Below are 26,513 nucleotides of genomic sequence, written 5' to 3'. Positions count from 1 at the left end.
ATGACGATCATGGAGGCATCCAAACATACTCACTATGTGACCCTGGAGAGTTAAATGGTCTGAGCCTCAGCATATCCATAAAAAGGGTTTAATACCATTTACTGAAAATAGTAAGGGGGATAACGTGTATGCTTGGAAGAGTGCACAGAGCATGGCATAAACGCAAAATGGTACCTATGAACTATGGCTATTATGATTTTAAATATACAGTTTGCTAATGTGTTTTAAAGCTCGTTAATGCCTATCTCCTCTGACATCTGGAAATAATTAAAAAAGACTTAAACTACTGAGCATTTTATGCTATAAATGAAACTTTACAGAATTCTTGAAAGTTTCAGATAGGAATAGTTGCTATTAAACCCTTTCAGTCCTTCAAAACCCCACTTCAGGCCCAACTTTAGGAAGCATTATCAATAGGAAAGATATATGCACAAATAACTCTAATTACAAAAAAAAAAAAAAAAGTACCAAATGTCTTAAGGGAAATACAAGATACCTATGTGTCCATTCAGAAAGTTAACGAATTTTTATCTCTAATTTCCATCTTTCCCACCAATCGACACTTCATCATACCATCGGTTATATTTGTAAAAGCTGGGTCTCAAAATTTTACTCTGATGTTTAAAACACCTCTGACATCTTTCCTTCAAATGTGGATAAAGCCCAAACCCCCTTGGCCTGATTTGTAAGTCCATTCCCTTCCTGGCCCTGAGCTACACTTCCTCACATCCTATCAGGTCCATTCCTCCCATGCACCCTGCGCTCCCGCCAGATTGGGCAGCTCCCCATTCCTGAACAAGCTACGGCTTCTTCCCTTCCACACCTCATCCTCCAAGGCTCAGGTGAAAGGTTTCCTGCCCTGCAAGGAGCACCTTGACCTTGGAATCATTAAGTCCTCACTCTTTTCCTTTTCCATGGCACTGTACTCATATTTTACATACGGTAAGAAGAGTCTACTTTAAGATCTTGTATTAAGGTCTGTTGCCTAACAGTTTCCCTCTCCCACTGGACTGTGTAGGACCTGTAGTCAGGGATCGTTCTATACACCTTGATATCCCCAGCTCTCAGCATAGCATCTGGGGTGTAATAGGAATTTAAAAAAAAAAATCATTTGTGGATGGAATAGATGCTACAGGAATCCCAGAGTGAGTCCTTCTGCTCGGTATCAGGCAAAGTTTCTTGATTAAGAAAGCATGGAGTCTTAAAAACAAACCAAAACAAAACATAGGGATGTTAAAAGGGACAGAATTTTTGACAGATGAGATAGTATGGGTGTACAGCTGAATTAAGCTTTGCCCATCCCCGTTTGTCCCTATTGAAAAATCAAAGCTTAGTCAGTAGAGTTGCATAATAATGCCCCTACCCTATAAGATGCACGGCTTGCCTAATAGTCCTTACCAAAAAATAATTAAGTGTAACAAGTGAATTTCTCATTTTTAAGGAAAGTATCTTTCCCCTCATTCTTAACCTTCCAAACCTTTTTTAAATAGCAGTATTGCCTTAGGCAAAAAGGTTACCAGTAACAATTCAACTGTTACCCTGCTCCAGCAGACACCTGAAACCCCCATTTATTAATCACCATGAAGTAAGCCAAATTCATTCCCAGCAAACACACTCTGTAAATTTACAACTACTGCCAGTGAGCATCAACTGGAAGGATGTGAGGCGTTCCAAGTGGAAGAGGCAGATGCAGACAAGCTGATGCCAGGTGCAGGCAATAGCAGGTAGTTCAAATTTGGGTTGAAAAGAGTGTAAATGAAGGGAACTAAGGAGAGAAGGCTGCAAACATAGTTTGGAGCAAGATCTCGTGGGATTCTGAATGCCATGATGAAGAGCCTGCCATGCCCCTGAGACACCGTGGTGGGGGGCATTGAGCAGTTATGAGTGGGGAGTAAATTGGATAGCTAGATTATACACGACACGTCAAAATCTGGAACGACTGGTTTCGGACCTATGCCAGTGGGCAAGAGGCAGCAAAGACCTGCGTACTGTGGACAGAAAGAACAGGACAGAGGAGAAAGACACTAGAGCACATACAGAGCTCTGGGATTGAGGAAACTGCAGTGTCAACCACTCAGAGACTTTATGCCTAGTTTTGGGGGAAGAGCTGTGGACCCACCACAGAACTAGGCAGAGGTGTTTAAGAGCTGGACATGCCATCTGATCTTCCCCCCAGGACCTGGGAAGGAATGGGACAGAGCAAATGACTGGCGAAGGAGGAAGCTGATGGGTTAATTTAGGGCCAGCGCCATGCATTCCACTGAAGCTTCTCCTCTTCCATGTACGGATCTTAAAAATAAAAGTAAGATAAAATACAGAGGTGGAAGAAGCACTATGAAGAGATCATCTGGTTGATCCCAGGAACTCAAGGAAATTAAATTATTTCTGTTATTTCTATCCTCCGGAGTGGCCAAAGGAGGTTATGTTATTGGCCAAAGGTCTAAAAGGCAAAAAAAAAAAAAAAAAAAAAAAAAAAAATCTTAACCCCTAGAACTCCTAAAAAAGCTATCTTGCAAGGACATAATTCTGCCTCCTAATCAACAAAAACAGTTAAGTTCCTACATAGGGCCAGAATCAATACCTGATCATTCTGTTTCCCAAATGCTGGGACAGTGTATTAGAGAATTGACTCTTGAAGGCATTTACAATCAAACTGTCATCACGAGCCCATTTAATTAGTTAAGCGATGATTACAATGTAGGAAGAAATCAAGCACTGATTAAAATAATTTTGGAGTTATCTAGGATCAGGTAGCACCCTCCATTTTATACTTTAAAAAACACACTCTGTCCCCGTTGCTCTGTCTGCCTCTCTCTCACATGCTCACACCTTTTATCTTATAAGTTGAATAAGCAAATACCAGCCTACACAATTCTATAGCTTGCCTCAAAGTCCTGATACAGTAATTCCAAGTAATTCTAGCTTTTGTTCCCATCTGTAGAGGGCTCATTATACCAACACTCCTGCAGATGGTGTCAGAAAGGTGAAGTGTCAAATCCACAAAGTTGAGACCCCAACAACTCATTGCTACTGCAATATCAATCATTGCTGGTGGTTTTTACTTTTATCTCCCTCTCTCCTTAGTTATCCCCACTCACACTGTCAATTCAGTTAGAATATTTCACCTACACCTCACAATATGCCGAAAGGAAGTAGACACACGCTGTGAAAAGCTGGTAATTTTATTGGGTTCCTTTACCTTTAAAAATCTGTTACTTGGTCAAGTCTGGTTTCTGGGCTCCTTTTTTGCAGGGAAATTGAGGCAAACATTTTTATGTGGTCCTCTGGTGCCTGCTCTGTACTCCAAGAATTATATACACAAGGATCATTAGAGTAGTGTTTCGCCCATTAAGATATAATAACCGTCAGCAGGGACAAAAAGCAGATCAGCATCACAAATTCAAACTAACAGGCGCACATAAAAAGTATGTGCCTGCTTCAGGCACATGCCCAGAGTCAGGGTCTCACACAATAGGCAAATTCCCTCTCCGGTTTGGAGACAGCTTTGCACAAGACCAGGGTAAGGAGAAAGAACATGGAGGAATTCTCTCAGCCTTGCGGCCATTTTTAACCCTGAACACTTTCCCCCCAAGTGTGCCGTATCCAAATAAACAAAGAATGACAGTGTTTGCTGTTTGAAAGGCTTCTAATTAGTAAAAAACAAGCAGTTATTTAGGGGAGCTGTTCTTTTTGACTAAAGAAGCACCCTTGGGCAAGAAACACGTGGGAGACTGAGGTAGGAAGGCACACTCCTTAGTCTGTTAGATTAGCCAAAGAAAATCTTGTCATCCAAAGTGTGGAAGACGTCACAGACAGATAAGGCTGGGTTAGTTTACCAGCTTTGGCTAATGTTGGTTTTAAAAATACCCTCTTTGTAGCCTACTTTATGCTTCTTGGTATTTCCTTAAGTAGTTGACACGATATCTTATACAAACTGGGATTTTAATAATCACTTGCAAATGGACTAGATCTATTCTCAGCCCAAGAAAGCAAAGATTATTAAAATTACTTGACGCTATTAATGGAAATTACTTTGTTAACAATGTTAACTTTCAAGTAGCAATGTGATGACTTAGCAGTTTTGCCCCAATTACTGATATTTTTAGGGCTTGATACTCAATTTGTAAGGAAAAGAGAACAGAATGGGAAAGTAGCATAGGAGGCCCTGGGTTTTTAAAACTTTCAGGTAACCTACCCCCCAAAACTTCCACAAACCCTTAACCTGTACCAAGGAAAAGGCAAGGATGTAGGGTCATGGAAGGAGGCAGTGGTAGAATCTGAGAGCAAGGCCAGAAGAACTCTGTGAAGTTTCACTTCCCAACAACAAGGCCATCACTGAGAGGGAAGACCATGTTAAAACTGGGCAAGAGTTGCAAAGAAGGGAGGAACGGGGAGGGTGAGACAGAGCAGGAGCTGCACAGAACCCGCCGCACTGAGAGCTCTGGAACCACGTCTGTTCACAGCGGCCATGGCTCTCTTCTAAGATGCCTCACCGATTACGATGTTCCACCTCCAGTCGGCACTGGGCTTGCCTGTGACGTGGGGACACAGGAACGCGCAAAGCCTTGCTCTATGCGAGTATCCAGATGAAATGCTGAGGACGTGAATCAATTGAAAGGAATCTCTGTCCACTACACCAGAGGGACAGTAGGCAGACCTTGCTAGGGATTCATACTTAATAAATTAATAGCCAACATTTATTGGGAGCTTCCGGTGTTTCAGGCATCGCCCTAAGTGTTTTACATTTAATCATATGAGGAGGGTGTGACTGCTGTCCCTAGCTTTACAGAGGACAAAACGAGGGCAGAAAGTCACACAGCTTCATGTCTAAAGCTCAGTTCCATAATCAAATTTATGATTGTTTTTCTTTGATCCCTTTAAAAGTATTAGACTATAAATAATCACTTTACCTACAATCCTCACCACTTCAAAAAATACACCCAAACAAATCAGTTAACCAGATACCACAACAGTCTATACAGAAGCCTTGGTCTCTCAATGGCATCACAGGCTTTTTACATAAATCTATAGTCTCCCAGTGGGCACCATATACAGCTCCTGCTAAAAAAGAAAGTTGTTTTGTAGTATACACAACAAGAATTTCACCATTTAAATAGTAATCACTAATAATTAAATTCTAATATGCTGTCTTAGTCTGTGGAATGAAATGCTCAAATTTCAATCTTTGTTAATTATTTGCAGTTATTCAAAATAGTCAGTATTGTAGTTGAAATCGCAGCAAAATAATTTCTAAAAGAAAGAAATCAGGAGCTTGAAAAATAATTATCTGAAAAGAAAAATACCAATATTAAAAGAAAAGAAAATCGACAAGTATATAAAGTCTAAGTTTCTTGAAAAGATATGAATAATTGCGATTTGACACTGCATGGCAGAACGAAGAAGGGAAGCAAAAGCACAAAGAATGAAGAAACACAAGCAAAAGGTGCCCCCGGACACATAAAGAACAAGCACTATCAAGGGAATATATTTTACAATCTCATTCACATTGCCGAATGCCTGCTAGCGTGCCATGTTAGTTAATGCAGTCCTTAATTCGTACTTTGATGAGGATAGGAGGCAAGCATAAGGACCTGTGAACAGGAGCCGGCTGGGACGTGGACGAAAAATGAAAACCCCAAAAGGGACACTTATCTAATCGATTCCAAAAGCTCAAAATCACTCAATCTTATAAACTAAAAATCCTAATTCCCACCTAAGTCCAGGCATGTGCTACATGCCTGGAGGTGCCCAAGGTGCCATTTTATAGGTGCAATTAAAATTGTCCATGGTTCAAACCTCAAAGAAGGGCTACAGCATAGAATTCACACAACTTCCCCTCCTTCATCCCTCTATGCTCCGTAGGGCAGTGGAATGAGAAAGAGTTTGGATTAAGCTGCTTCTGTTCTTTCATTAGTTCTGGTTCTTTTAAGCCAAAATTACATTCCAGGCAGATTGGATGGTCTCAGCCAGTGCCTGAAGGGAAAGTACAAAGAAAGGCTACCCTCTGCTTTTTGGACTCAGCTCTGAGGGAAGGAATGTACAGTGGTCTAGAAAGAGGTGGGTGGGAGCCCTCCTGCTCAGGTGTTTTAGATTCAGTGGGAAGACGAGACAGGTGGGAAAGGAAAGGGCAGTATTAGAACGACTGTTTATATTCATCTAAAGATATTTTTTAAAAAACAAGATCTGCCAATATTTAATAAGTTGATTGACCCTGATACCTTCAGTACGTACATGAGCAGGTCATGATCACCTCTCAGCTTTGGTGGGTAAACTCCTCCACGCATGGCATCCTTACTTGTTCTTTTACTTTCAACATATTATGATTCGGGGGGCAAGGGGGAATTAAATGAAGTTTTCTGATTCTAAAATCTGTTTTCACTAAACTAAACTCGACAAAATAAATAAGTTGGCTTCAAAAGATTTCTGCAGGGAAACCCCAGATTGAAGATAATCTGTCAACAATAAGAAAATGATGGAGCAGACACTTTGATTGCTAGACAAGTTCTTCATCAGTCATGGAATGAGTTAAAAGCAAGGACAGTCACATCAGATTTGCCAAGATGTTGACTTCCATAAATTATAATAGAACTCATCAAGGGACTGTTTCAAATGTGGGTTTAAATCCACTATTGTTGTAATGAGCCTCACCTATTTATAAATTGAGCCTTGAGAGATTAGCTAATGAGAACCCAAAGCCATCAAAGAAACCATTAAAAATTATTATTAATCTCACTTTAATTTTTCTATGTTTTATAATGTGAATGTTAGTTCTGTCACACATTTACATGAAGTACATGTTTTAGAAAACTCCTTGAGAAGCAGGCTCAAAACTTTTTACTGATAAAGGCACACAATAAAAAATTTGGAGACCAAGTGCCTTTGAGTATAGGGTCTTCTAGTTTAGAATTAGAATGTTCCTCAGGAAAGTCCTAGACAATTAGTAGTGAACTTTAGATGCCTGGTCAAATTTATTATGTTTTAGACAACTAGCAGAAACCTTGACAAATATTTTTAGAAATTATTAGGCAAAAGTGAGCAAAGTCCATTCTCAGATCTGGGTTTCAGACTGGGCATATAACTCTCCGGCATCCTCTCACATTTTGGTATGAGATTCGTAAACAGAAAGATAATTTTGATGCTGATGAACTCTCAAACTGAGATTCTGGACTAGTAGGAACTAAACTAAAGTGTTTTATTTTGATGTTAGATTAAATATTATAAATATGAATTCTGCATGTACGGGAAATTCCAAATGAATGCCAGGAGGTTTCTGGCACCTCGTCTATTGCAATGCATACAGAGGTTTATGTCAAAAATAGTCAACAGCAATTTTCCATCTCCTCTGGGAAAAGAATAAGAGGAAATCACTAGCATGGAATGAAAACACTAATTTGCAGTCCTGTAGGCAGAAACTGGGTCCAAGGAAGCCAAAATGCTTTTAAATACAAGTCATCCAGTTTAGCAGATGGAAAACCAGCAAGAAGTAAGTCACTTCTTCAGAGTCTCCCTTGGACCAAATCCATGTGGTGAGGGTATTAGAGTCAGTCTCCGGAAACCATTCTTCCCCCATGACCAAGGTCCTCTCCTTAGTCATGCGGTGCTTTAAACTTCAGTCAGTATAGGGATTTGTCTTTCTCCTACACGATGTCCAAGACCATCTTAGGTAGAGGGAAACACATGAGGATGGCTACCTTTTGGGAGATGTTATGTCTCTAACCTAGCCCTATCTATTTAGCATCAGGCCAGACTTTTCAGATGCTCATTGAACACACTGAACACTTGAGCTAAAATGTGTCCAATCATCTCTGACTCAAATCACCCCAAGCAGAACTGATCTTTCGGCTTCTACCCATGCTTTTCCTTCTCTATTTCCAGTTTATGTTTCTGGCACCATGACACACATTCTCGTGAAGCCAGAAACCCAAGGTACATACAAGACTTCTTCTCCAACATCATTTGCATCTGATGTGGCTAACTGGAGCAATTCTATTTCCAAATATCCCTTGTATATGGTCTCCTCCTCTACATTTTTACAGATACAGCCTTACTTCTGGCTTTCGTCATTTATCTCAACAATCACAATCCCTTTCTAACAGATATATCCACCTTCAGTACCTTTTTTTTATTATTCATTCAACAGACACTTGATAGTCATCACTCAGGTGCTATTCTGGAGATTAACACAAATGAAAACAGTAGGCGAACAAACAAAATAGTAAGTGCTGTGTAGAATATAAGAGAGTTAGGGTGATTTACATTAGGGAAGGGAAATCTGGGAAGGCCTCTTTGAGGTGACATTTAAGCTGAAACCTAGCAAAGGAAAGGAGCTAGCTATAAAGAGTGAGGTGGAAAATCATTTGGCACAGAGGGAATGTGCAGTGCTGTTCACTGATGACGTGCTGTGTCTTCAAAGACTCAGAAGAAGAAATGAACATGGCCTTTGTAAGGAATGGAAGAGGACCAGTGAGGGTGGAGTGCAGTGAGAGGGACACAAGCACAGCCAAGGGAAGTAGGAGATGTGGGGTGTAGCCAGAGCATGGGACGCCTTGAAGGCCAGTCTCCCACAGCCCGATATATTTCTGCACTGAAAATCCAATCACAGTGCTGCCCCTCTTAAATGGTGTCTCCCTGAGCATCATGGGATAATGTCTGAATTTCATGTGATGATATTCAGGGCCCTTCCTGGGCTGGATGCTGCTTCCTTTCTTTAGCCCTGTGCCCTGAAACAACACGTGTACATGTAATCTGCACACTTGAGCTCCTCGTCTTTTCACATACCTTCTTTCAATTGGAAAAGTTTCTTCTCTGTGTGTTGACCACCATTTCATCTTCTAAGACTCATCTTAAGTTTTACAGGACTTAAGATACTGCTTTGTTATTTCATAGGCAAGTATACTGTAATTTTGGGCTGCTTTTTACGTCTCTCCGACCATCCTGTGAACTCTTGAGAATATGTTGCGTCCTACGTGCTGTGGTTATCATGCGGCCTTATACAGAGCTGGCTTTCAAAACGTTTATTGAGAGAGGAAAGAAGGGAGGGAGAAAGGCAGGGAAGAGAGGGAAACAGGGAGGGAGGGAAAAAGGGAAGGAGGGAAAGAAGGAAGTTGGTTTTGTCCAAATGCATTGGAATGGAATACATGACATTCAAATTCCATCTAGTCTATTTTTTAATTAAATTAAATGCTAAAAAAATTATTGAATTACTTTTATATGACACATTAGCCCAATTAGTTGTAAACAATGCTTAATTATCACAGAAGTTCTTAGCAAAGAAATGCAATCTGACATAAAGAACAAACACTGGCTCTCTACTTGCACACATAAGACTGTGAGGTACAGAGCCCCCAAATTCCACTTCTTAAATACACATTATAGGCAGTGTCCAGTGGACAATGGAGAAGTGTCCACCTTACAAATGAGGAAAACAAGGTTGTCTTTTAAAAGCTAAACCAGTAAAAACTGGATTATCCATCTGTGGGAGGTAATTGTAGACTGAAATACCCCAAACGATTATCTAGGTGACCAAGCTGTAATATCAGCAAAGGGGAAAATGGCATAAACAAATATATAATGACAAATAGAGACAGGTGATATGAAGGTAAAGATGAACAGAAATAATAAATATTTTTGTCATGACAAAGGAAAATTCTGTAAGTGAACACATTAGCTTTATGGTCTATACATCAGCTCTTTGTGACTTTGAAAAGTGCAAGTTAGTGGACCTGTCTTTGTGCGGTGATGAAGAGGAATATATGACCAGAAGGCTGAAGAATAGTCTCTGAACTGTGGTCATTTCACCAGGATTGACGTGCCATGTGACCTTGCCTGGCTGCCAGCTGGCCTGCCCCAATCAAATCTCATTGCAGTGCCTCCCCCGCCCCCTCCCGCCACCCCCCCACACACACACCTCACATTAAAACAAACGTTTTAGGCCAACGTTAGTACAGGGAGTCCTTTCATCAGGATGACAACACAAGGCCAAGTGCATTCCATTCACGACCAGACATGGGCTCAGACTGAAATGTAACTGACACAGCCCGGCTCCTAAGTGACCTTCAGATGCCAGTGTCAGTCAAATGATTCTAAAGAAAAATTAAGCTCAGGTTATATTGCCATATTCATCTGGAATGCATTACTAAATGAAGACATGGAATGGGGATGATTTTTCAGAACTTAGGAGCCAACTCTGTGGTAGATTACAGGGGTGCTTGAAGCAGGAGAAAACAAAGATGGCGCCCACAAGTCCTGGAAACCTGTAATGCTACAACTGACATTTCCAGTGCTGAAATGGAAGTTCACTTCTGCTTCGTGTAAGCATGTCCTTGCCCAGAGTAGAATGCTGGAAATGGTCTCTTATTCAACTCACAATGAACATTCAGTCCAAAAGGCTGGAATGCCATGGGAAGGAGGTTTATGGCCTTGAGTTGGTAATTGGAATATCACATGGCTGGAATGACTCTTATCCCCATGGCAACGTACTGCACTACAGCAGGACATGCCTAAGAAGAACTGAATCAGTCTAAGGTGCTGTTGCCATTGTGAAGACTCATATCCATTGTGCTGCACATCATAGTGATGAAACCAAGCATACTTGGTTTTCCCCAGGCTTACGGAGAGTACGGTTGTGTAGGACAAAACTCTACCCCTGATGAGGAAAAGTGCTTTCTCATTTCAATGACTGCATCCACAATGTTAGTCTCCTCGACGAAAGACTATACATCTCTGCTGATGTATTTTCGTTTTATTTTACTTTTTCATTTTTCCTTTGTCCCAGCATCACAGTTTCCTCGTTCGAATTGACCCAAAACTCAATTATTCTAGAAGACCTAACACCTGAAGTTACTGAAGAATCCCCTCTCTAATTTCGATGGTGGACCTTTTTAGCCACCCTCTGCCCCTAATTCAAATCAACTACTGCAATATTTTTGGAGGTTTAATATTCACACTTACATATTTAGTTCTACTATTAAGCTTAAATATTTAAAACAAGACAGCATACTTGAATACTCTGTGAATATAATCTACTTCAGGATATTTTTAGTTTTATGTGGACTTTTTAATGTCTCCAATGAAGCAAAATTTTAAGCCCTAGCAAAGCTCATTCGAGCAGAAGAGTAGTGTGTGAAAATACTAAATATCTTTCAGTTCAGGTCCTTTGGAGTCTTCTGCTGGGTACCAAAGTAAAACAAATTTGAGGTAACGCAGACTGAAACCTGAAGGGCAGTGTAGTTTGACAGTGTCTCCACTGGTAAACCCATGCTAAATTCTACTGAAACCATCTACAAGAAATTGTATTACCACTCAGAAAATATTATCAATCACATATCAAAATAAAGATTTATATTTCATTGATTATTTGGAGGACAGATTTCAAAAGATAAGATGGTGTTTGGTCTATTTTTCCAGAGAGAATGAAAAATATACATGAGTAAAATTTCTTCTCTTTAAACATCTTATTTCAAATTGAGCCAAAGACAACTAAGCTGAAATAGCATCACTTGCAAAAAAGAAGGGATTAAGAAACAATGACATAACCAAGTAGATGAACAAGAAAAGTATTTCTCCATAGAAGTATCCCGATGGACGGAGAAATAATGGAATTCGTATATTACTATTTTGAAAACTTCTAATAAAATAATGAGTCTAGGCAAAAATCACAGTGTCCACTAACACCATAAAGAGACAATCCGATATTCTGTACTTCTTGATAGAATATACAATAGTATCTATGAAGCAGTCTTCCCCCTACTCAGATTAAATCTCTAGATCAAACTAACAGTTTATAGGAACCACAGGAACAGAAGAACATAATAAATAAAACCATGGCAATATAATCAGCAAAATATTGTGGGAAACCCCACAGGACAAGTGACCTGGTTTCTTCAAAACATTAATTACAAAGGAAAGAAAAAGATGGATGGTAGAAACCTCTAGATTAAAAGAAACCTGAGAGACACATCAAAGACAATGCATGAAATTTGTTTGGATCCTTAATCAAACTAACTGTAAACAAAAGGATGAATTAGTGAGTGTACAGACAATCAGGGAAATTAGTACTACATACTTGACGATATTGAGAAATCACTGTAAATATTTTTAAATATATGATAATGGCACTGGAGTTATGCTTGAACAAGTGTCCTTATCTTTTAGTGATGTATTAACATTTTTAACAGATGAATTATGACCAACTTTCTCTTCACAATAACCTAGTTGGTGGAGAAAGGGTGCTTCCCATACAATAAGAGTGAACCGATGGCTTTGCAGCTGGGTAGTGGGCACGTGGGATTCCCTATGGCATCCTAATATGTTTGAAGTCTTTCACAATAAAATGCTGAAAAAATTAAAAGTTGGAAAAAAAAGTGATGGAGAAGACTCACCCTGCTGGATATCCTTCATTTCTAAATGCAAACTAGATATCAAGATTCCCACAGTTTGAGATCGTTTTCCGTCCAATAACTTGATGATCTGGAATTTAAAAATAAAATTAACACAAGCTCAAATGACGACGCAATCTTTCAGAAGCATATAAAAAACATTAAGACTTTTATTTTAGATGCTCTGATTGATGAACTAAACTGATGCTACAGTCACTCTATTTTAACAACCCTTTAATTTGAGAGTAGGTTATGTACAACTATAGATATTTTAGAAAACAAAGGAAAACCACCACTCCAAATTCCACCAGTCTGATACAAACACTAAACTCTATAATATTTTACTCTGAACTTTTTATTTAAACACATTTGAACTAAGTTGCAATTGCTACATATGTGTAATTTTATACCCAACATTTTTGCTTATCATTAGCATATTTCTATGTTGCGACTTTTTAAGTCACTTCATAGCCTCCATTCTTTTAGGCTGTGTCATCTGCTGAGTGGTTCAGGGGGGAAAATCAATGTGATTTTGACTCAGCGGTTTTGTCAGTGATATGGCCTTGGAAATGTGACTTAACCTCTAGGAATTCAACTTCTTCTTCATGAAGTAGGGCTAACTGTATTTAGCTTATCCATTTATTCTAAAAATTAAATGACAATGTATATAAAGCACTTAATATAGTTCCTGACACAGGTTATTTAAATAAATTTTCCGTTTTGGAGAGTAAGGTTGTTTTATATTTGTGCTATTATTAATATAAGCAATACAATACTTTATACATAAAGCTTTAATTTTTAAACTGTTTAAAAACATTCTTTTATGATATTACATATGTATAGCAAAACTTACACAAATTTTTTTTTATATAAACTTCAAACACCTCACTGTCAACTATTTCAATCTCTATGATTATTCCACGGAGAGCTCTTCATACTTTTGTGTTTCTCTAAACCTAGATAAGCTAAATCATTTCCTAATAACATATCACACAGTGGTCACTAAGGGAAAAAAAAGTTATCTTTTCTCTCATGTAGCACGGTTACAAAAATAACATGACATGCACTTAAAACATCACAAATCTTATGTTTTTAAATGCACTTTCTGTGTAAAATACACACCAAACTAAACAGTTACACTTCCCCTCTTATGTAGGTGCTTATAAACTTCCCAAACTATAGTGAAGACAAGATTAAACAGTAACTAACATCTACATGAACATTGGTACCCCACTAGCTGAGTTGCTTGCTGGTTAAAAGTAAGAGATAACATGGGTTAACCAAGATTGCCTAATTGTGCAAATTCTCTAATTACCTATCTATTGATTGATCCTGAATCCTTTAGTGCCAGCTTTTTGTCTTTCTTAATTTCCTTCCTCTGCTCAGAATGGCTACTTTCATATAACTATTGGACCGAAAATATAGTAAATACCAAGCTTTCCTCAAGAGAAAAGGAAAATCTGATTTTTCGGTCTAATGTGTTTAATGATTTCAATATTTGCCTTAGAGAAAGATTCTGGGGGATACAGAATTTCAAGAGTTTGAAAAGAAATGAAGAAGGTACTTAGTGTTTTTATTTATTTTTTACATGAAAGCAAAAGCAAAGGAGGAAGAAATTTTGTATAATCAAATATCATCTTTAAAAATGCAATTTCTGGCTTTTTCTGAGATAGAGAACACAAATTCAAAGTGAAATGATTTTTAAAAGTCCAATACAGAATTAAGAAAATCCATATAAGTTTGATGTAAATATTCATTCAACAAATCTCAGCTCTGCATCTGCTATGGCAGTGCTCTGGACTCTGGGGGTGCAGAGACGACTGAGGCTGACCAAGTCCTCATGAAGTTTGTAGAGCTTACCGATCTACAAAATCACTTTGGTAACATTGCTGACAAGAACCAAAAAGGCAAATAAAACCATCACCTGAACTAACTGCAAAGCAAATTCAAAAGAAGAAGACGGTTTGGAAACTGACTAGATTTATTCTTACATGTCCAGGAGAGTGGCTGATACCTTGGCCATGACACGCACATCAATGCCAAGGAGATAGGCACAGGCACAGGAATCACATTTATGACAAGGTCACAGCTGGGTAAGAGACATTTCTTCAAACATTCCCCAAGCTTTTCAGTTAGGATTCTGAAAACCATGGCGAACACATTGTACTTATGGGGAAGACAAAGATCAAATGCTAGTTTTTCTAATAGCTAATTAAAAGAAGGCAAGGCAGGAACCACAAGAGAACTGAGGGAGGTAGGGAGGGAGAGGGAGAAGGAGAGGGAGAGGGAGAGGGAGAGAGGGAGAGAGGGAGGGAGGGGGAGAGAGGGAGAGAGGGAGGGAGGGGGAGAGAGAGAGAGAGAGACAGAGAGACAGAGAGAGAGAGAGAGAGACAGAGAGAGAGAGAGAGAGAGAGAGAGAGAGAGAGAGAGACAGAGAGAGAGAGAGAGAGAGAGACAGAGAGAGAGAGAGAGAGAGAGAGAGAGAGAGAGAGAGAGAGAGAGAGAGAGAGAGAAAACAAGCAAATCTATCCCACTTCATTGTTCAACCCGGCTGAACTGTGGAAAGGATGTCACCACAGTCAGCCATCCTTGCAATTTTGTCTAACGACTTGCCTCAGCAGGTGTTTGGAGAGTGTGCATTACCTTTAACTTGGCTGAAACCTTATGAGTTTTTTCAAATGCTATATCGAAAAAGGGTGGGTAAACAGTGGTAAAGTCAAACATTTGTATTCTCTTCCCTACTTGTGTCCAATTCTCTTATCTCTCACTAGACTTTTAAAATATACTTTGAAGTTTCCGTATTGTCTTTTTTCAATTGTAAAAGAATACCAGGTTTCTCAAAACCTGCTAAAATGGTAGGAACAAAATGGACACTGAATATACGAGTATGTCCTAAGCCCACTTAGTTTCTTTTATTTCCCATAGATTGCAAGAATAACATGAAATCTAGCCTATTAACAAATTTTTAAATATATAGTACTGTTTTGTTAACTATATGCACATTGCTGCACAACAGATCTCTAGAATTTGTTTCATCCTGTACAACAGAAACTCGAGGCCATTGAACAGCTACTCCCCACTTCCTTCCCAGCCCCCACCCCCCATCCCTGGCAGCTTTCTGCTTCTATGAGTTTGACTACTTTAGACACCTCATATAAGTGGAATCATGCAGCATCTGTTCTTCTGTGACTGGCTGATTTCACTTAGCATGATGTCTTCAAGGTTCATCCATATTGTAGCATGTGTCAGAATTTCCTTCCTAAGGCTGAATGTTATATATATAATAGGAAATTCTGATACATGCTACAATATGGATGCTACATGCTACAATACATTTTTTGGCATCATACACATTTTAAGAAAGGAAAAAAAAAACTGTATTAAAATTACACTGATGGCAAACACTTTGAGCACCTCTTGTAATTGCAGAAGTCAAATGTGACCTGTATTCATCTTTTGTTATCAGTATATATTTAGTATTACAATTTTAAGACAGTTTTTCTTTCTTAAAATGTATATATATTTTTTGGCACTCTCTGTACACACACACACACACACACACACACACACACACACACACACACACCACATCATCTTTATCCATTCATCTGTTGATGGACATTTAGGTTATTTCTACTTCTTGGCTATTATGAATAATGCTGCAATGAATATGGGAGTGCAAGTATCCCTTGGAAATCCTGTTTTCAATTCTTTTGGGTAAATACCCAGAAGTAGGGTTGCTGGATAATGTGGTAATTCTAGTTTTAATTTTTTGAGGAACCTCCATACTGTTTTTCATAGTAGTTGCACCATTTTACACTTGTACCAACAATGCACAAGGGTTCCAATTTCTCCACATTTTTACAAACACTTATTTTTTTGTTTTTCTGTTTTTTGTTTTTTTGATAATAGCCACCTAAAAGGTGTGAAGTGATACCACGTTGTGGTTTTGATTTGCATTTCCCTGATAACTAGTGATGTTGAGACTATATTCATGCACCTGTTAGTCATTTGTATGTCTTCTTTGGAGAAATGTCTCTTCAAGTCCTTTGCACATTTATAAATTGGGTTTTTTTTTTGTTTGTTTTTAATGAGTTGTGGGAGTTCCTTACATATTTGGGGATATTAACACCTTATCAGATATATGGTTTGCAAATATTTTCTCCCATTTCCTAGGTTGTCTTTTCACTCTGTTGATTGTTTCCTTTGCTGTGCCAAAGCTTTTTAGTTTGATGTAGTCCCACTTGTCTATTTTTGCTTTTGTTGCCTGAGCCTTGGTGTCATATCCAGGAAATAACTGCCAACACCCATGTTATGAAGTTTTCTCCCTATGTTTTCATCTAGATATATTATCATTTCAGATCTTATATTTAAGTCTATAATCCATTTTGAGTTGATTTCTGTTTGTGCTATAAGAGAAGTGTCCAATTTCATTCTTTTGCATACGGATATGCAGCTTTCCCAACACCATTTGTTGAAAAGACTATCCTTTCTGGAACATTCTATAGTCTTGGCACCCATGTTGAAGATCATTTATACCAGCGTGTATTTATACCAGTGCCATACTGTTTTGGATACTGTATCTTGTAATGTTTTGAAGTTAGGAAGTGGAGGACAACGTCAAACACATTACAAGGAAAAAAATAAAAGTAAAGCGAGGGTTAAAAAATAAAGGGTAGAATAAATATGTATTTTAAAATATCCTTCTTAAGTCCAACATGCAAAATGATTAAAAGGAAACACTTGGAGGAAAACAACACATTACACTACTAAACAGATCAAGTGAGGTTCAGTCAGCGAAAAAGTCTGGGCCAAGACTTCAGGATATATTCAATCTTTCTGAACTTGGTTAGAGATGGGGCTGAACAAGATGTGATGAGAAAGTGTCGGAGGCAGGGAGAAGGAAGACAAAGAAAATCTGAGAACTGACAGGGGAAAAAAGGCAGAGGGGTGTGCTGTAGGCTCTCTGGTCATATTTTGTGAGCTTCTGTCCGAGTCTTGGCCAACCTAGTCACGGGAGCACAGACTGGAATTAAGTAAGGGTTCCTTCATTGAACATCCATTTGTCAAATGACTCCCATTTGCCAGGTACTGAGCTCAGGATTAAAGATGCATAAAGTCCTGGAGAGTTGACAAGTTCACAGAAATATCTGTTATTTTTTTTCTATTCTCTTTTTGCAAATTTATTTTTAATTATGAAAGCAATAAATCCTTATTGCAATAAAAAAACATAAACTATACAGAATGCAAAAAAGTAAAAGGTGACACATTCTTTCATTCCCTAATTCCACTGTCCAGCACCATCACTAGTAATGGGAGTTTGTCTCCTTACAGATCTAAACGTGTATGCGTGCCCATATGTGCATAGGGTTTTATCTTTATAAAAATGGCAAGCAATACATTTTATTCTGCAGCTTTTTTCCACTCTGCATCATTTTTTTTAAATTTCATAAATACATTACTGATATCTTCCACGTCAGTATAGGCAGAGCTACTTCTAAGTATGACACATAATTTAAGTATTCCTCTATCGATGGACATTTAGAAATTTTCCAAATTTTGTCAATTATTAACAATGCTGTAATGAACAAACATGCAGATACATACTTAGTAGCCTGAGTTTGTATTTCTATTGGGTAGATTTACAGAAATCCATTTTACATTTTGATAAAAATTGCCAAATATTTTCTAATAGATGCTATAATTTTACACTCCTGCCAAATATTTGAGAGCGACCATTTTCCTCTTTCTTCACATACTGTGCGTATTATCAATTTCAAAACTTTTGGCCATGATAGGTAAAAATGTTTTTTCACTACTCTGAATTTTTAATGATTTAACAGTAAGGTTAAACATTTGGTGGTTGGTGACATGTTCTTGTGAATTGTCCTCAGACCCTTTTTTGCTATGTTTTCCAATTACTGTATCTATTAGGCTAATATAGTGCAAATAAATTTAAATAAGGACATAGCTGAATAGCAAGAAGAAAGATATACACACAGAGATTGCTGTGAATAAGGGGAATTTTCCAAAGGAAGAAGTGGGAAGAGAGCAAACTCCCCTCTCATGCAGCCCTACTAAGCATGAGGTATTGTACTCTTCGGCACATGAGCCAATACAAGTGGACAACAGTGAATTGGGGGCAGGGAGCACTACAATATTGTAAAGTTTGATTTTTTAGTGGATTTCCTGAGCCACAACAATATTTCATGTTCAAAAGTCCTGTAAAATAAGTAATCACCTCACTGCTAGGGCAATAAAGAAAGGGAACAGAAATAGAACACTTTGTTCTGCTAACCCAATACTCCTTTTTGATATTTGTGATCAAATCTCACAACTCCTTACACCAGATAGATATCTAATATCTGAAACATTTACCTTCAGGAAAGAATAGCTAGGAAGAAAATATTAAGGAGGGAAAAAGACAAGAGTGAAGAAAACTGACGGAGAGTACAAATGAGACAAAGAAAAAGGGAGAACAAAGATTTAGAGCACGACAGAATAGTTTTTAAGAAGATGCTCAATTAAGTTATCAACCAAGAATTATTACACTGTTTTTAAAATAATTTTTTAGAATCATGGTGAGGTTTCAAATAAACAGATCCAATTTATGTAGAACCCTCTATTAACTGAAAATTTCCCTTGTTTTTCTTTTATTGCATTATATGAATTCTTGGTGAGCCAACTTGTAGACAGATAACACAAACATCAAAAATTCCTTTCTGAAGAGAAAGAACATATGACAAGATAAACTAGTGTTAGGTATTGTCCTCCCCAATCCACTAGCTATTCTAATATATTCTGAGCTTGAACGAAATCAAACTCAATTACCTACACCTTCCATATTCGCATTTCTGAACAGTGTGGACTGTTGATCATAATGATTATTTGGAAATTTTTGAGAATTCTAAGTTGCCTGAGATTGTCAGATATTTCAAAGTCTGCCTTTTTTATAGTAGGAAATTTAACTAGTACATTAAAAAAATAACCATGGGACTTTAAATACAAAAGTTATATCAAACTATTTATTAATTTAAAAATGTAATTACTCAGTGCCAACCCATTTTTAAAGCATTCTGGTTATTATCCTGTGCTCTTTTAACAGTTTTTAAAAGTTGTCTGGCTCAAATCAGAGGTTCCCAGCAATATAACAATCTAAGTGAAAATACAAATAAAACTAAGAACTACAGCCATAAATACAATGGTCCTTCCCTCTAGCTTTTAGCATTAGCACACTGAGCTGTCGTGGCCCCTCGGCTGGTGATGAAAAAGTGTCTGGCATCAGCTTCTGGTGACGAGTTAGTAAGAGAAAAGTCAGGAGACCAGTCTCGTAGTTCTTGGCCTGCCCTGACTCATCGTCACATCAATGTTGAAAAGCACTCAGTTCAATTTAACCGCATTCACAAAATGCAAACCCCTATGTTAGTATATTGTGAGGGATGTAATGATTCATTATAATAATACATATACGTATCTGTATATGAATATATATTCAATTGGAGCTCATTCAATGGGAGCTCATCCTCATTCAATAGGAGCTCAGAGACTAGTTAAAAAGAAACATATAAGGAAGACTGATACAAGGAAGTTATTTACAGGGATCAGTTAACATAAAGAGTTTCTAACTGTTCTCAGGTAGATGATCCCCCAAAATGCCAGAGTTTGAATGAATGGCTGTTTCGGCACAGTCTTCCTTGGGTAACCTGAAAGCATTCCCCAAAGCATTATATTCAGTGCCTTTTTCCTGAAACAAAAGTCCAGGTCTCTTCTTCAGAAAACCTCTCCACAAAGGAGAGTTGAGAGAGAAGCTCTGCAGACCCTAAACCCCACATGACACTGTAACTAATATTTTGGTTATCCATATATAAAGGGCTCTTTCCATCCTGCACGGCCACAATGATGAAGGTCCTTTCAGGCATTGAGACCAGACAGCAGTAGGGGCTTTCACACTGTCAAATACCTTGAGGCCAATCCACCATATTGGATTGTTGAATATTGGAAGGATTCCTGACATTATTAGTCCATAGCTTCATGATATGCATTTCAAATGAATGGTTTTCCATGTACATGTGGAGTCAGTAGGCAGAATCACACCTTGAAACGCCCAATGCGACTTCCTTCCACGTGGGTTGGTGGAAAAGAGAGCCCACTCCAGGTTACTCAAGGAAGAGACATCAGAATACATTAATGGGAGAGTATGAGTACTTGTAAAAGTTTGCTTATCCAATGCACACTCTGGTTGAAGTGGATTCTGGAATTATTTAACCCTTAGCATTGAAGAAATCTGCAAATGCTGCCTATTGGATCCGTCTGCCTTTGGACTGAGACACATGGCCAGCTATTTAAGGATGGAATTTATGAAAGAATGTTTACATTTTTAAAAATTATTAAGGTTACGGTCATACAAGGCACACAGATTTACAGCCATTTTCTGTCACCAAACAAAACACAGCTAATCCTACCTCAGCTAATCCTACCTCAGTAAACATAGCCTAAACTTTTAATGCTATTCCTGTTCTATGACTACTCCCAATACCCATTTTTTCCTTCTTCTTTGTCCTCATGTGCATAGTATTTGATTCGTTTAATCCTCAAAATCGTTTTCTAGAATTAAGCAACTTTTGGCATCAAAGCATTTTACTTTATTATGTCTGACTCAAATTCCTCCTGCTTCTGTTTCAACCTTTTTCTGCTCTCCGAGAAGGCAGACAATAGCTGTTCTCACCATCTCACCAACACAAAGCTTCTTCATAAACCTCAAAACCATCTTTAAAAAAAAAAAACACACAAGAGATGCTTTATATCAAATCCTTAAAAATTACTTTTTGAGAAACGTTAGCAAGTCCTCAGTTTATCTTGGTCCTATCTGGAGTCAGCTGAACTTGGCAGCACATGGCCTTCTCCTAGGTATAATTACAGTCTGGAGGAGAGTGCAATTTGTGCAGCATTCCACTGACCTAGAAGCTGACCTTGTGCAGGGGCAAATTCACAGGTTGTGTTAAACCCTATTAGACATGCCTAGTTTAAGGCCAAGCCTTTCCAGACCCCTGCAGCATGCTAGGATTAGGGCATGTCACACATGCGTACTATTACATTGCCTAAGGAACTCTCACAATGCCTTCAGGGGGAAAGGGAGTGGGGGGGAGGGGAGGCAGGCCCACACCCCACACTGTCTAAACCTGCACCTTGAGCCAGTATATCCAAATTATTATTATTTCTTACATATGTGGGTTTTTTAAAAGAAAAACCTGCCTCTTTGAATAAGAATTAAGACAGAAATAAGAAGACAGATTTGCTACACTGGAAAAACCACACCCTGACTACTCAGCTAGAAAAGTCTTGGCAGACAGACCGAGAAAGAATTCCTGCAAGGTCCAGTGGGATTTTCACATCTACATAAAATCCATATATATCTTCAGCTTTCTGTCTGAGCTTGGCACACATGGCCAGAAGTGAAAATAAAAATAAACGGTCTGAACAGACCATGAATGCTGGAAGCATACTCAGCCGAGTGAGTTTGGCACATCTACAAAATTAAGATAATCATGGAAGTCTTCTTCTTCCAGGGAGCCTTCCCTGTCTGAAAACAAAGATGATTAATTTCTGCAACTACACCTTTGCTAGACACCAAACACATTCGGACCTAGACCAGATCAAGTAGGTATTCTGTGCTTCGGCTTAGTCCTCACGTGTGAATTTTCTGTTTCAGCCACAGGATTTCCATCTCTGGTGAAACTGGCTTTCTCATAGAGCCTGGAGAATAGGCACCAAGTCTAGTTAGATACAGCCTCATATAGTATGGTATATACCATACCATGAGTTATCATTGATGAACTTCTCCTGGGCACTGGAGGCAAGTAAGCCCCTGTGAAAGTGGCAGACTTTCCTGTCCAAATCATCTCCCCACCCCACCAAAAACAAATAAAGAATCCACATACATGGGGGAATATACTTTTATGACAATGATGTGTGTGTGTGTGTGGCAAACTGAGTACATGGTTTGCCTCTCTCAGGGAGATTGAACAACACAGTGGAGATTACACAGAAAGTAGACCATCTGACTCTCCAAAGCAAAATTCTGAAAAACTCTATTTCTATTTTTGTGCACGCAGACTGGCAATATCTTTTCCTTGTGCTTCATATCAACACTCACTGAATGCCACTATTTGGCAAAACTACAGACATTAAGAGGCTGGAATAAAGCCCGCGCACTACTAACGACAAGTCAGCCTGCCTTATTAAGAGTCATCCTTTGCGTATCTAAGTCACTGGCTTCCAAAGGGATCAAGGAGCTTTCACAATGACTGTGGCATTTATCATGAAGACATTCCTGTGGACTAGTTCAGCAGACAGGTAGAATCCTGTTAGAGATGTAGAAATGGATGCCCCCATCCTAAGGGCCATAAGCTCTGATGATTGAGCTGATAATTTACTCTGATAACACCAAAGCATAAATGTAAATTAGTACGGGGTCCGACTTTGGATGGATTAGAGAACAGCATCTTCTGGAGAGGAGATATGATATATCAGGGGACCCCTAGGTTTAATTTTACTCTCATTTAACTGTCACCCATTCACATACCCCCAAATTGGACATTTTTACTTTATAAGTAATAGAAATTTAATTTGGAAAATAAGTGAGAATTTCCCGTGGAAATTTCAAGAAGCGACACAAGATGATATAAGGCCATGAGGCACGGTAGCCCACAGATGCAGGCCTTACATACTACACACACACACACACACACACACACACACACACACACATACACAACTGAAAATTACATTCGCCAACTCGTCCTAGAAAAAGTGCTACATGCCTCATTGCTGAATATCACTATAGTCACCTTCAAAGTACTCCCCTTGGGAAGCTATGCACCGATGCCAGTGACTATTCCACCCTTCAAAACAATTTTGGAACTTTTTTTCTGGAATGTCCATTAGAGCTATTGTCGTATTACCCTTGATGTCCTGAACATCATCAAAATATCTTCCTTTCAATATTTCCTTTATCTTCGCATAAAGAAAGAAGTCATTGGGGGCCAGATCAGGTGAGTAGGGATGGTGTTCCAATACAGTTATTTGTTTACTAACTAAAAATTCCCTCACAGACAGTGCTGTGTGAGCTGGTGCATTGTCGTGATGCAAGAGCCATGAATCGTTGGCGAAAAGTTCAGGTTGTTTTCATCTAACTTTTTCACGTAGCCTTTTCAGCACTTCCAAATAGTAAACTTAGTTAACTGTTTGTCCAGTTGATACAAATTCATAATGAATAATCTCTGATATCAAAAAAGGTTAGCAACATTGTTTTGACTCTTAATTTGGACTGATAGAACTTTTATTGTCGTGGAGAGTTGGCTGACTTCCATTGTGCACTTGGATGCTTTGTTTTAGGGTCATATTGGTACTCCCATGTTTCATCACCAGTGATAACATGGCCCCAAACATTGTTTTGCCTTTCCAGTAGGTCTTGGCAAACTTCGACTCTCCTTTTCTTTTGTTCATTGGTGAGCTCCTTCGGGGCCATTTTTGCACACATCTTTCTCATGCCAAGATTTTCAGTTAAGATTTTTCCTATTTATCTATAGATGTTTACTTAGTCTGCTATGCTTCTCACAGTCAGCCGATAACTCTGATGCACAATTCAATAAATTTTTGCAATGTTTTTGTGAGTTCTGCTCTTTAATGGCCGCCCTGACCTCTCTTCATCAGTGACGCCTTCTCTCCCCTCAGAAAAACGTTTAATCCATTTGTACACTGCCGGTTTCTTCATTGCATTTTCCCCATAAACTTGGGCTAACATGTCCCTGATTTCACTTCCACTCTTGCCAAGTTTAACAAGAAATTTAATGTTTGTTCATTGCTCTAATTCAAGTTCAGGTGTTCTCATGACGACACACAAAAACACGCAACAACATAATGAATGCCACTCAGCAAGACATCACCACATGTCGACACAAACACAGCTATACCAAGGTATGAAACCTTATTGAGCTGTTTGTACAACGCTGCCAATGTAAGCGCATGATGGCAAATTTGCAACCTTAACTGTCACACCTCGTGTGTGTGTGCATGTGTGTGTGTATGTGTGTATAATGGGAGGAAGCAACTGACACAATCCCACTGCATAGCTGTGTCCATTCCTTTGCCCTCTCTGCTATTTATACCACAGCAGTGACTACAAATGAGACAGGTAAGCAACTACCCCTCCCAGCCAGTGCCAGGCGTAAGGGCCAGCTGGAGGGGACTGGCAGGACCAGAGTTGGCAGTCATCTTGCTATCTCCTCATGGAGAGTGAGTCCTTCCTTGGAAACTTGCAATCGTTTCTTGGCGGGTGCCCAGGAAAATAAATGCTGACTCAGCTTCCTTGTTCCCGTCTTCTCCCGTGCTCTACTCCCTGCCACTCTTTGGCACCACACCCAGAGGAGCTGGTTGGCTGGCTCCATGGTGCCACATTATGAAATGTCACCTGACTTGGTACAAACAAGCCCTTGGTGCTGATGGCCATTGTGGCCAGGTATGCTTCTGGGTAGTGGCCTCTGTCAACTGGCTTGAATAATGCTATTAAAATAAGCTTTCCACATGCAGCCTGATTATCTGTCCCATTAAATATTTCAAGGCAAACTAAGCTTCACTGTTTTCTCAGACTGTTAGGTCTGAATCTCTTCCATGGCCTTATTTTTGGGGACACATAAAATTGCTCAGATGAAGTTTACTTTAAGGATTTAGGCTCTTCACCAAGAAATGTGAAAAGGCAAATTGTCACCCTGTCCTGAGTCTGAGAACACATTTGGCATCCCATTCCCTTACTGATGAGACAGAAGAACCCTTTTATTGGTTTTCAGGCTAATGGATTCTGCTCAGAAAGCAAAGGGAGAGGAGGCCACAGCAGGTGAAGGCTGTGGGTAGAGGGGACTGTAAGATGGAGACCAGTAGGAATGTGGAATAAACCATTAGGAATAATTCTAATGGTTTTGAAGTTTTTGTGTCATGTATAAAACAAACTCCAAACCAAAATCATACCCGTTTTCTCACTGATTAGAGTCTTAGGAAAGAAACAGACCAAGAGATATCAGTGCATTCATTGCCCAGAACCAAAGCTATCATCACACAAAGGTACAGATGAGAAATGTCATCCTACTACTTCGTAGAGATCAAGGCCCCTTAAAAAATGCTTGCCCGTAATAATCATGAAACAATTCTAAACCACTGACAACTAACCTGGTAAAAACCAACTGGATAAAGGGCTACATGGCAGAAAGAAAATGAAAAAGGAAACACAAGACTATAAAAAGATCCAACTTATGGTAAAGCATAACAAAACACAACAAAACACAGGCCCACTGTGCAAGACTCTGCTTTTCATACTGATGGTGTAAATGCTAAGAAAATGAGAGGAAATAGGACCTTCTCTGGGACAGAATTTAATAACATCAAGATAACCCAGAAAAATTCAATTCCATAGCTTCTAGATGGCCTCCAACCATCATGGCTCAACAATCCCAAGGCCAGGAACTTATTCCATACACGTAATTCAAGCTTCAACAGCGAGGTGCAGAACTTATTTACTGCTATTTTAGGAGAGATGGAAATTCAGAGGCTCATCACTCAGGATATATGTATCAGAGGCATGACCCAGACCTCTGAGTCATGTTTTATTGTTTTGTGTTTTAGAATTCTGCATCACAATCCCACTATCAATTCCTGCTGTCCCAACAACCAATCTGCATGGCTATCAATGACTGGTGGAGCAAATGTTCCTTCTCTTCCCTTCTCACCCTAGTGGACCTAGCATTGAAGAGAAAAGTGAACACTTTCTCTCCATTATGCCTAAGTAGCACAGGAAACATTCCCATCCTACATAGATAGCTCTACCTACTGTAGGCAAAGCCCTTAAAGAAGTTTGGTGGAGGCACTAGAAAAGTTGTCTCTAGTATAAGGCAACTAAGAATTTGTGGGATAACAAAAAAACAAGACAAACAAATAAAGAAACAAAAGCTCATAGACACAGACAATAGTTTACTGGTTACCAGAGGGTAAGGGGGAGGGGGTTGGTAGATGAGGGCAAACGGGTTCAAATACATGGTGATGGAAGAAGAGCTGACTCTGGGTGGTGAACACACAATATGATATGTA

At 39.0% G+C, this 26,513-nt stretch overlaps 1 protein-coding gene across 4 annotated transcripts in view; it reads right to left on the bottom strand.

Annotated features, from left to right (window-relative positions):
- Nucleotides 1–26,513, bottom strand: part of FMN1 (formin 1) — a 380,104-nt gene that overhangs the window by 139,683 nt on the left and 213,908 nt on the right. For all 4 annotated transcript variants that reach the window (XM_074327933.2, XM_074327935.2, XM_074327934.2 and 1 more), the window contains one exon: nucleotides 12,381–12,468. In XM_074327933.2, the coding sequence (XP_074184034.2) occupies nucleotides 12,381–12,468 (88 nt within the window). The remainder of the gene's footprint in view (nucleotides 1–12,380; nucleotides 12,469–26,513) is intronic.

This window comes from Rhinolophus sinicus, chromosome 3, assembly GCF_057876585.1.
Source record: "Rhinolophus sinicus isolate RSI-liver-muscle chromosome 3, RSI-T2T, whole genome shotgun sequence".
NCBI classification, from domain to species: domain Eukaryota; kingdom Metazoa; phylum Chordata; class Mammalia; order Chiroptera; family Rhinolophidae; genus Rhinolophus; species Rhinolophus sinicus.
The sequence above is the reverse complement of the archived record's forward strand: the minus strand, read 5'-3'. Positions and strand labels throughout refer to the sequence as shown.